Source organism: Protopterus annectens, chromosome 9.part0 (assembly GCF_019279795.1).
Source record: "Protopterus annectens isolate FY-2018-M chromosome 9.part0, PAN1.0, whole genome shotgun sequence".
Classification (NCBI taxonomy): Eukaryota; Metazoa; Chordata; order Ceratodontiformes; family Protopteridae; genus Protopterus; species Protopterus annectens.
Genome location: NC_056743.1, coordinates 382,944,145 through 382,956,429, shown reverse-complemented (window position 1 = coordinate 382,956,429; position 12,285 = coordinate 382,944,145). Strand labels below are relative to the sequence as shown.

General features: G+C 41.3%; 1 protein-coding gene across 4 annotated transcripts in view; it reads right to left on the bottom strand.

Annotated features, from left to right (window-relative positions):
* Positions 1 to 12,285, bottom strand: part of PDLIM2 (PDZ and LIM domain 2) — a 3,176,635-nt gene that overhangs the window by 47,302 nt on the left and 3,117,048 nt on the right. For all 4 annotated transcript variants that reach the window (XM_044082921.1, XM_044082925.1, XM_044082922.1 and 1 more), the window contains one exon: positions 3,637 to 3,782. In XM_044082921.1, the coding sequence (XP_043938856.1) occupies positions 3,637 to 3,782 (146 nt within the window). The remainder of the gene's footprint in view (positions 1 to 3,636; positions 3,783 to 12,285) is intronic.

The following is a 12,285-nucleotide window of genomic DNA, read 5'->3' as shown; positions in this document are numbered from 1 at the left end:
AGTTGCTAGCATGGCTGCTACAATGCTTCAATGCCGTGATCTCAGAGGTGATTATAAAATGTAGGTTTTGCATGTGACAAAGCTCTATCCAAAGGAGTGTAGGAGCGCTATGTTCACTCCACCCACAAAATACAATTTTTTTTTACAAATATGTAGTGTGGATATGAACTACAAAGTTGCGTAATTATAAAGTAGATCACACATATAATTATGTGGTAAGTTTAGTTCAGTGTAGGAATCATTTTTGATAAACTGCACTGCTAATGATGTTAGCCAGGTTATCTTTCAGTGACTAGGATTCAGTGCAAGGAGCACTGTACTAATGAGTATGCTTTAAAGTGTCCCACACCAAGGAATGTGTATTGCCTTTACTTCTGAAATTGTCTGTCCGCCTTTCTAGAATAATCATTTTGTTACCTGCAGCACCCATCAAATAGATGTCCAATCCTCCTTTTCAGATCTACCAGATATCAGTTTGCCTGCTGTGCCCTACTCACCCTACTAAAGCCCCTGACATGGAAAAAAGTCTCCTCTGTGTTGTTACTGCATCACCAGTCTGCCAACGTTACCAACAATTAACAGGGAACCAAAACAACAGAGGTATAATGACACCGCAAATCTTGCTAAACTGGGACTCAAAACATCACAACTAAAATAGAAAAAAATGCCCCCCCCCCCACAAAATGACAAAAAAAGGAATGGACAGAAATAATTAAAATAGCGTTTTTGCAGTTGTCTGCACTCTTTCCATGCATGCCCTGTATATGGTTTATTCTACTAATACACCCGGATCTCTCAATATATTAAACTCCAAGGTTATATAAACTCAAATAAAGGAAAGCAAAAAAAACTTTGCTGTCACATGACAAAAAAAAAAAGGTTTCCCAAAATACCCATTGATGGAGCACTGCTGTTCTTTTCAAGGGTTTTCTCAGATCGAACAAAACAACGAACAAAAACTAAAACTAGTAAAATCAGGCACCACGGAAACAATAGAAGCCGACAAATAAAAATCGGCAAATAAATCACAACAGTACGAAATAAAATAAAAGAAAACCCTTTTAATGTGAGCACAAAGTCCAAAGTAAATAAACCAAGAAAAAAAACTTGCCCGGCAACAACAGGACCCGGAATAGCCACTTAAAACGATTTAAAATAAATTAAACTTTTATTAAACAAAAATAATACCAAGCGCTTTCGCTCGGTTATTACCGAGCTTTTTCAAGGTGACAAAACATCTGATGCTCAAATTAGAGCAGTTAAATACATTTGAACATGTCACATGACCGTCCTTAATTGATTTAATTTTTTTATTTTTTTTTTAAAACTCTTAAAGAGCATCAGCTCAAATCAGTTAAACAAAAGACAATCCGACAAGTCTTGTGCAAATGGCAAATATATGTTACTAAAAATCATCTTAATGAAATCTGTCTCAAAAAATCTAATCAAAACAACCAGGAAATCAAAATGCACATAAAACTAAATATACAGGCCAAGCTAAAAATATTTAAAAATATGTGAGTGTTTAAAAATATATATAAAAATAAATAAATATATAATATTTCTATGTAATCATTGTTTAAACTACATCCGTGTTTTAGAACAAAACACAGAGTTGTTTTGACCTCTGTTGTTAGGTAAACCCTAATTACATACATCCATTACTGTAACAGAATAGTAATAAAATAAAAGTATAATTCGTTCTGATCGAAAAGGGTACATCATAAACACCTTTGATAGATGTTCTAAATGGGCCTTCCTCAACTTCAAAACACTGTTAATGTTCTCATTCAAACCGGGAAACTTCCCTGCATCCAACCTGAGCTGCCACTATAGCTCACGGTACTCCAGTCTGGTTTCCCAGCTACCTCCCCTAATATAGGTTCATAGGTTCATACTAGGCTATCTGCCCTGGGGCAATTATAAGCCTAGCCCGATTCTGTATGGCTTACGCCACCCCTTGATTTGAGTATACTGTGCCCTTTTTAAGGTTTAGTTTACTGTGCCTCTGTCTAATAGTGACACAGGAGTAATCCCTGGGACAAACATCTGAACAACCTGTTCTAAAACCATAAATTTAATTTGCAGGTTCTTACATGTCTGGGAGTGTTTATAGAAAGCATTACTTTCTTTAGCTTTAGAGATGTCGTTAAAATGCTTGTAAACCCTTTTTCTTAAATGTCTTTCGGTTTTACCGACATAAAAACTGTTACAGGTTAAACATAACCCTAGGTAAACTACCCCTTTAGTTCCACAGTTATAGTATTTCATTGAGCTGAATTTAAATTTCCTAGTAAAATCAGGTACCACGGAAACAATAGAAGCCGGCAAATAAAATAGGCAAATAAATCACAACAATACGAAATAAAATAAAAGAAAAACCTTTTAATGTGAGCGCTTTCGGCAAGTACATTAACTTGCCTTCATTGAAACTGAAAGGAAATTAAAACAACGCATTTATGAACATTGTTATTCTATAAGTAAAAATGATCCCAATAATGCACTGGCTAAACACATTTTAGATCATCCTGAACATGCCTTTAAGTTTGCAATCCTACAACATTGGAGAACTGATATTCGAGGAGGACCCTGGCAAGTCCTCCTTGAAATTGATGAGCTTATGTGGCAAATTAAGACAAGAGCACAAGTTTTCCCAGGTTTGAATGAGAATCTCTCTATTAAATGCATGTTGAGATATTTGGCTCTTAAAAGATGACATTAATTTGTTCATACACATACACATTTTTGGTTTATTTAGTTGGACATTCAACATTACTATTGTTTATTTCTATTTTTTATATATATTTTTTAGACTTCTATACATTGGTAAGTCTTCAGTGTATTGCTTTGGGAACTATGTGAAGATATATTCAGGTAATAACACCACCTACCAGTGGCTCATATATATTTTTAATGTGAATAAGACTTTGGAATGTGTATATAAATATATTTTTTGTTTATTCATTTTTTCTTTGGAACATTTGCATGTTTTGACTAGTAATGGTTTCTTTTTAATAGGTACCTTTTATATGGTTGTATCGGACTTGTATTGAAATTTATCATTATTTCATGTTAATAGTGGTGAGGCTGCTTTAAAATCGTTCCCTTGTTATTTACGCTGATTTATTAATTGACTTGGCCTAATAGCATATAAAGAGAACCTGATGTTGTGTAAAAACTGTTTGCCTGATGAAGGCAAGTTAATGTACTTGCCGAAAGCGCTCACATTAAAAGGTTTTTCTTTTATTTTATTTCGTACTGTTGTGATTTTCTCAGATCAGCTGACTTCATCAGTTTGGTCAATGAACACCAAGATGATGAAGAAAATTGATTACCTTCAGGAAAGACTGCTGGCCTGTACAGATCATCTGTGCTTGTTCACAAAGTATAGACCAAGGACCTCTTTTTAAAATATATATTTTATGTTAAATAAATGGAAGGCAAAATGCAGGGAAGATGTTAGTAATGATCACATTGAACTTACTGAGGACAAAAGATGAAAAGCCAGTAGATTAGAGGGGGACTAAAAAAAGAAACTGTGTTTTCTGCTTTTTCGACTTGGGTTTGTTGGTTGCTTTTTGCACACTCCAAGATTATTGTGAAACACAGCTCCCGACTCAGCTGTAATCCTCTTACCTTTTTCATCAGTTTCCAGTACTTCCTGTAGCATGCTGAATGTTTTTGACTGACGGGGAGGTGCCTTTGCTTCCCTATTCTCCTGCAGCATTTTATACACTTCAGATTCTTCTTCAAATCTCTTCATGGTTATGCTGGGATCAGGGCTGTGAAAATGACAGAAGAGGTTATGAAATACACTCATGCAACAATTACAAAAACAATTTATAAAAGATGCATAAAGAAGTTATAAATACAAACACCAAGTGGAAGAGAAAAACAGTAGTATAGTGGTGCAATGCTAACAGCTGCTTCAGCACAGTGCATGTTTGTTTGACTCCTGTGTGTAGTCTGCATTTGCTCCTTGTAAGGGTTTTCACCAGTTGCTCTGGTTTCCTACAACATCCCAAAGGGATGCAAGCAGATGAGCTGGCATCATCCAAACTGCCCATAAATGTATGTGCATTTATGTTCACATCCTGCAGTAGCGTGACTCACGAGTTTATATTTATAGGTTACCCCTAATGAGAACTGGGATCGATACCAATGACAACTTAAGGGGAACCCCATGCATGGGATAAACATTTAGGAGCTGCCTCTGTCCATCAGCAGTGCATGGGGCAGTCCTGGGATAAATCTTGTTTCAAATTCACAGATCTATGTTGAGCTTGAATAAAGACAGGGATAAACTTTGTTTTATATGGACAGGGAGTCTGTTCCAGAGCAGTGGTATCCCCTGCAAAACATACCTGTCCCTTCAAACAGTTCTATTGATGCTGCAAAAAAGTGGTTGGATCTCTGATGCCACTTGGATTTACTGCACATCAGAAAGTCATCAGTTAACAGGTCAAGGATGCCTTGTATACCAGACAGGTCACCTCTTCGTGACAGGGCTGAGTCGGTCCACGTAGGACTTGTTGTTTATGTCAAGGATGCCTTGTATACTAGACACGTCACCTCTTAGCCATCTGAAGGATACAGAGTATAGTGACAGGGCTGAGTCGGCCTTAATATTGTTGCAACTCAAGTGCTCTAGGTTGCACTGCATCTGAAGTGTTTGTGTGTTTTAGCTGCTTTTCTGTATATATAGACTTCTCTGTTTCTTTAACTAAATAAGCTCTGCAAAGTTGTTTAATTACATTCCTGTCTGTATTTCTGAGTTTTTTGCACTTTTAAAGTTTGTTTTTGCTTAGTTTAACTGGTAGGCTACACACTCAAGTGCTCTAGCCGAATTAAAGCATTTACTGTGTTTCTGTATCTAATTTCTGCTACTTTGTAAAAAAAAAAAAAAAAATTCCTTGTTTCCCGCATTTACTGAACTAGAATAGTCCAGTCTTCAGGTATTGCTGATCTCTGGGCTGTGTCATAGTTCCTGTGTTGCCCATATCCTTATTTGGATATGAGGAAGCTTCTTTGTTCACCAGTGAGAGTGGGGAGCTATGAGCAGCCTATCTGTCCCTTGAGGAGTGGTTCCAGCCCAGTGACTTGAAGCTTATTGGCCATTTTGGGCCATTTCCTATCTCTTTCTAACCCCCTGCTTTAAAGCCAGCTTTAGCGCGCTTTTGCGCTTGTAATTTAAAGTTTGTCCTGTTTGTTGCATTTACCTGTTGAGGCTACACACTCAAGTGCACTAGCCTGTGCTACATATTTATTTCATTTTCCTGCTGTTTGTTGCAAAAAAGAAAAAAATAAACAAAAAATGATCCTTGTTTCCAGTCTTTCCTGACCTACAGTAGTCCAAATACAGGTTTTGCTGTATTCTGGACTTTTGGAAAGTTCCTGTGTTGCCCATTTCCTTTCTTGGATAAAGGGAGGCTTCTTTGTTCACCAGTGGCAGTGGGGAGCTTGGAGCAGCCTATCTATCCCTGGAGGAGTGTTCCCAGCACAAGAATCTGATAGTCTATTGGCCGTTTTGGGCCAATTTCTAGCTCTTTCAAGTCCCCCTGTATAAAACCCGCTTTGGTGCGGTTTTTGCACTTGTTGCTACTCAGCCAAGCTCCTAGTGGTCCTGCATAGTGGTGCTAGCAGCAGAGGCGCTAAAAGAGTGACTGCTAACCTGATAAGTGTTTTTTTTCCTGCTACTACCTGGGTGACTGTCCGATCTAGCTAAACTGCAAGTATTTCTGCTTCTTGAACTGTTTTAAACTGTTTAAAGTTGTTTTTGCACCTGAACTTTTAAAGTTTGTCCTGTCTGTTGCATATACCTGTTGAGGCTACACACCCAAGTGCGTTAGCCTGTGTTACATATTTATTGCATTTTCCTGCTGTTTGTTGCAAAAAAGAAAAAAAAAATGATCCTTGTTTCCCATCTTTCCTGACCTAGAGTAGTCCAAATACAGGCTTTGCTGTATTCTGGACTTTTGGAAAGTTCCTGTGTTGCCCATTTCCTTTCTTGGATAAAGGGAGGCTTCTTTGTTCACCAGTGGCAGTGGGGAGCTTAGAGCAGCCTATCTATCCCTGGAGGAGTGTTCCCAGCACAAGAATCTGGTAGTCTATTGGCCATTTTGGGCCAATTTCTAGCTCTTTCAAGCCCCCCTGTATAAAACCCGCTTTGGTGTGGCTTTGCGTGATTTTGCGCATAGCGCAACATCGGGCAACTCCGCTTAATTGGGTTTAAACCATTCTCGGCACCACAAAGTCTGATCTTCACTTTTTCCCTTAGAACTGATCTAGTTCTCATAATAAACACCCTATTCCTACTCTAAAGCCTGGCACTTGCTCACTAAAGCAATTATATAAGTCAGCACTAAAAAATTAAAAGCACTACACCCTCACAAACTCCCCTTGAGTACCTTGTTCCCCATTGGCCTTTTTTTCAATTATAAAGGAATTCCCAATACTATTCTAGCATGTCCAAAGGTCAGTTGTCAATCTCCTCTCCGGTCCAGCTGGTGAATCTGGGAATCTTGAGGCAATGTTACAACTGCCTCATGTACACAGACAACCCTCTCCTCCTCGCAACAAATTCCAACACATGTGAGGGATGCAACCATATAGCCAAACTGGAGGCTAAGCTCTCTCAACTCAGTACTGGCATAACCAGTCAGGAGGAGAAGGAAACCACACTCACTACAATTCCAGTCTCACACAGAACTACCACGACAGCAAACCACACACAAAAACATACTCGGAGGCTCTAAAAAAAAATCTGCCTAAGCAGCAGAGACCTCCAGAGCAGACACCCAAGCAACCGCTACCCCAGAACAAAACACGTGCAACACATAGCTCACAAAACCAGTGTGCCGAACAGTCACAGCCCTTAAGACTAAACAACACACCTGATACACTTGTAATAGGTGACTATCGTCAGGCACACTGACGTCCCGCTCACCAGGCTGAACAAGGAGAAGGTCACGGTGAGCTGCCTGTCGGGCGCTAGGATCCGCCACACAACACAAGCACTCAGGTCACTCCAAGGCAAGTACAACTATGACTCAGTCATTGTCCATGCTGGTGTGAATGACCTGAGACGTACCTCCCTGGACTACATGAAAAGAGACAGAGGAGCTCTGAGCATGTAGCCCAGGCCGGTATGACCCTGACCTTGAATAGCATCTTACCCTCACCAAGAATGATGCCACAATATGAAAACAAGATGATCAATTTCAACAATTGGCTTCAGTACTGGTGTCAAGGGGGATCCAATGCCTGTCAGCCTGGGATGACATGCTCGACAAGCCACGATGCTTCACTAGGGACGGCTTGCACCTGTCACCCCTGGGCTTTTGGATATTGGCAAAGGCTCTTGCCACCCCCATAGTGCCTTTTTTAGGCAAGGCTCAAAAGACAAACCCACCTCCATAGGTATTACAAGGGATAAGAAACTAAGAGTAATGCTACTCAACGCCAGAAGTCTAAACCTCAAGATGCACGCACTCGAAACTCTCCTTAGCATGGAAAACATAGATAACTGTGCAGTAACAGAAACCTGGTTCAAGGCTCCCGAGAGCACCCCAGCACTACCAGGTTATACCTCATACCATGCTTTTCGGCCCCAAAACTTGGACCGAACAACAAAAGGAGGGGGAGTATCAATATTCGTCAAAGATACCCACACCTCCAGGTTGGTGGCACAGCACAAAGCATCAGAGACTATCCATGTGCAACTAACAGTGGGTAAAACTACCTTCCAATTTATAGCCTGCTACAAGACCATCCTCCCAAACCCAGGAACCCCACTCGGCCTTCCTGAGAACACTGGAAAATATGAAGGTCTCTCCAAACACCACTATATTGGGTGACTTCAACTACCCAAACATAGACTGGGAGCATTACTCTAGCTCCAACACCCTAGCCCAAAGGTTCCTAGAATTTATAAACTCAAATGCTATGGAACAACTTGTTACCACTCCCACAAGAGGGGAAAACATACTGGACCTGATCATCACCAACATGGGGGCTCTATATTCCAGACCAAAGTGTATCCCTCATTGGTAAGATCAGACCATAAACTAATCTCACTGGATACTCACATCCCGACCCCACCCCCTGCCCAGAAAACCAGAGTGAAAAACTTCTCTAAAGCAAATTTCACACTCCTCAAAACTGGGGTGGAATCCTTCAAAGCCCCCGGGCCTGTGTAAAATACGGCCCAGACTGCAGAATCCTTTATAAATGCATTCTATGAACACCTTCAGGAATGCATGGATCATGCAATTCCAAATAAAACCAAGACCCAATCCTCCAAAGGCAGGTGTCCTGTCTGGTGGACCCCAGCCATAAACAAACTATACAATAGAAGGAGGAAGCTACTACATGATAGAGCAAAATCCCAAAAAGGGAAGGCATCTCTGATCAGTATTGGCAAAAAACTATGGGCACTCATAAAATCGTCTAAGGCCAGCTTTGAGAGAAAAAGTGCACAGGACACTAAGGATAATCACAAGGCTTTCTTTAGTTATGTTGGGAACCTGGGTGGGAATTCCCAGGTATGCTCAGAATTGGTCTAAAATGACAAAAAAATACACCAAACCCACAGACATTGCCAACATCCTAGCTGACAGGTTCAGCGCAACCCCCCCCCCACCAAAAGGGCAAATATCTATCCCAGCAGAGTGCTGCCCCCCTGACATCTCAGATGCTCAGGTAAGAGCTGCCCTCTCCAAAGTGAAAAACACAGCATCAATGGGACCAGACTGTGTCCTGGGCTGCGTCCTACATGAACTCCAAGAAGAGTTCAACCCAAACATAAAACTACTGTTCAATCTCAGCCTTACTACAGGATATGTACCCAAAGAGTGGCGTACAGCAACAGTGGTCCCTCTCCACAAAGGTGGTGCCTCAACGGATCCTGGAAACTATCGCCCCATAAGCCTGACTAGCTTGGTCTGCAAAGCTATGGAAAGGATCATCATGGACCTCATAAATAAAGATATTGGGGACCTACAGACACTGGATCCTACCCAGTTCGGCTTTAAGGGCAGATCCTGCCTCTTAAACCTGGTCGATTTCTTTGAAACAGTCACCAAGGCCATTGACGAGGGGAAGGTGGTCCACACAGCCTACCTGGACCTCGCAAAAGCCTTCAATACAACACCCCACTCGGGCATTATAGATAAGCTCACCAGCTTAAATATAAACCCCTATGTCACTAGATGGGTTGCAAACTGGCTCAAGGACAGTACCCACATGGTTAGAATTGCTGGAGCCATGTCAGACTCCAAACCAGTTACAAGTGGCGTCCCACAAGGCTCAGTCCTGGGACCTCTCTTGTTCGGTATATATTTCTTGGGAGGTACAGGCCAACACGGAAGGACTGTGGCTGACCAAGTTCGCAGATGACTGCAAACTAGGCACCATAATCGACTCTCCAGTCAAGCATCCTACAAAATGGCCTCATAGAAACAGACAACTGGTGCCAGAGTCTTGGCCTCAAGCTAAACGCCAAAAAGTGTATAGTCATCCCCTTTGGCAAAAACAAAGTCCCCACAAATTACCACATAGGTGGTAATCCATTAAGTATGGAAGAAGTAATTAGGGACCTGGGGACCCAAGTTGATAGCAATCTTTCATTTGAAAACAACATGGCCAAAGTGGTTAGAAAAACATTTTATATAGCCCACCTTATCATGAAGGGATTCACATCTAGATCAGGGGAGGTCATCGTGCCTATTTACTCATCCCTCATCAGGCCCATAATTGAGTACAATGCCCCTTTTGGGATGTACCTTACCAGACACCTGCATCAACTGGAAAGACCCCAAAAGTACCTCACCAAGAGGATCAAAGGGCTCAAAACAGATGCCATATGCTGCCCGGTTAAAGAAACTCCAGGTCTACTCAGCGGCATACCACCTGCTCAGAGGCAATCTGTGCCTGACGTATAAAGGCATGTCCAACCCTGAATTAATGGACATGCTGCACCTCAGAAAATCCAAATCCCATCCAGCTACACGCTCGAGAGACTTGAACCTCAGCACTGAAATAAATAGGACATGCTGGAGGGACAGATTCATAACCCAGGGGCTCCCTTCACTCTGGAATAAAATCCCAGTCCAGGTTAGGCAGAGTCCCTCATTGACTCTCTTCAAGAGGAATCTTGATGAGTGGATGGGAGATCGTAGGTTTACCCTGGGTATCACTTCTGTGTCACTGTTGGACAGAGGCACAGTATACTAACCTCGAAAAAGGGCATAGCAAAATTAATTTAAAATGGGTGGCGAAAGCCAAACACACTCTGGCTAGGCTTATAAATGCCCTAGGGCAGATAGCCTAGTATGAACCTATGAACATAGGACTTGTTGTTTAGGCCTTGTATGCTTTTAATAAAGTTTATCTGTGGGTGTTCCATTCCAGTTGCTGCATGTGCCCTAATGGGGGCTGAGTACCCTAATGGGGGCTGAGTAAAGGGGGACAATGACATCCCTTAATCTAGACGCAATCCCTTTGTTTGTAAACTCTGCAACATAAAAGGGCTCTCTTACAACAATGGACACATGTTGGTCAAACTTTAGGTCACTGTCCACATAAGTTCTCAAACCCCGAACAACTGGGTCAGATCATATGGGCAATATTGTCAATGTGGTAGTTCTCTAGGATAGATGACTTCCCAAAGGATACAATAATGCATTTTTTTGGTATTTAGTTTCAGTCTATGACTTTGGAACCAGTTATTTATTTATTTGGGACAAACCTTCCTGCAGGATGGCCAAGTCATTTGGGGATTTAATGACTGCTCCTGTATTTTATTAATCTGCAAAAACAGTTAGCTAGAGTGATTTGGTATTGGCTTTTACTTCAGAAAAATATATGCCAAAAAGAAGAGGTTCCCAGCACAGAACTCTGGGGACTCCATTGATGACTGGTCATTTCTGGAGGTAACTTCCCTACTTTGATTATTGGCATCCTATCTGTGAGCCAGTTGGCAAACCAGTGGGTGACATAGGGGGTTATTGCCAGTTGCTTTTCAGCTATGCCTGACTGGGGAATTGTGTCAAAAACTTTGGCCAGGTTGAAGTATGCAGTGTGTATCATTTTGCCTTCATCCATTGCTTTGGTGATTTTTTCAAAAAATCCACCAGATTGAGTACGCAATGACCTACCTTTGACAATTCAAACGGAGATGTTGCCAGTGTTTGGAGGATTGCTATGTCCTGATTGATTCCATGATAGCTTTGCATATGAAACTGGTCAGACTTGTGTGTCTGTAAATGCCTAGTTCTGTGGAAGGTCCTCCCTTGTACAGGGGAATGACTGTAGTAGTCTTGCATTCACTTGGTACAAAACCTGTATGGAGGCTGAGATTGAACAATGTTGTTAGGGGTGTGGCCATATTGTGTTTCATGCTATTTAAGATGCATCCAGGGCTATTGTCAGGACCCATCGATGCAGTATTTTTAGCTTCTGATAGCACTTTTAGGGCTGGTTTTGTGCGTCAGTTTCTGGTATATCTTGAGGAACAGAGAGATGGGAGAGGGGGGTAAAGTTAGAGCTAAATTTATTGGCCAGTAGGTTCGCTATATCTTCAGCCTCAGTGTAGGTAACATTGTTTACAATGAGCTCAGTGCACTGCTGTGTTGTGCTTTTGAGATTATGAGCATAACTAAAAATGCCTTGGGTAGCTATTTTAGCCTCAAACATGGCTTTAGTTGATTTTAATAAGCTCCTGAACTGTTTATTTCAGTGACAAGGGCTCTAACATTCTGGTAATTACTTTTCTTACATACATTAAAAAATTGTTTTCCCTTTATTATAAAACATGTTGACATTAAGGTTCCGCCATTTGAGTTTGTTTCAGGGATTTGCCCTGCACTTGTTCCTATGGGATACAGCTGCATCTATGCAGCTGTTTGCATGCAGGTGCTGGTGTATGTTTGTGGATTCAGTATAGCAGAAGTCTTTACTACTTGGACAACTCCCAGAAATTAAGAAGCTAAGGACATGAACAGACTGGTAGGACTGCACTGTAAAAGGGTCTGAAGAATGGGAGTTGCAAACCCAGTCCTAGCCTTGCAAACATTGTCTAGTTTATAGTACTTGGAAAAGGTGTGGCTTGATGACCAGCTACTTGTTTCAATAGGGACTGCACCACCTCCACTCAAAAAGGCTACAGTGACTGCTGTGCCCCCTCTTAAAGTCCTTTCCAAATTCTAATGAGGACAGTAATAGACAAAAATATAATCAGCTAGCCACTTACAGACTACCTTGCTTGGAAACTTTTTTCCCTTCCTT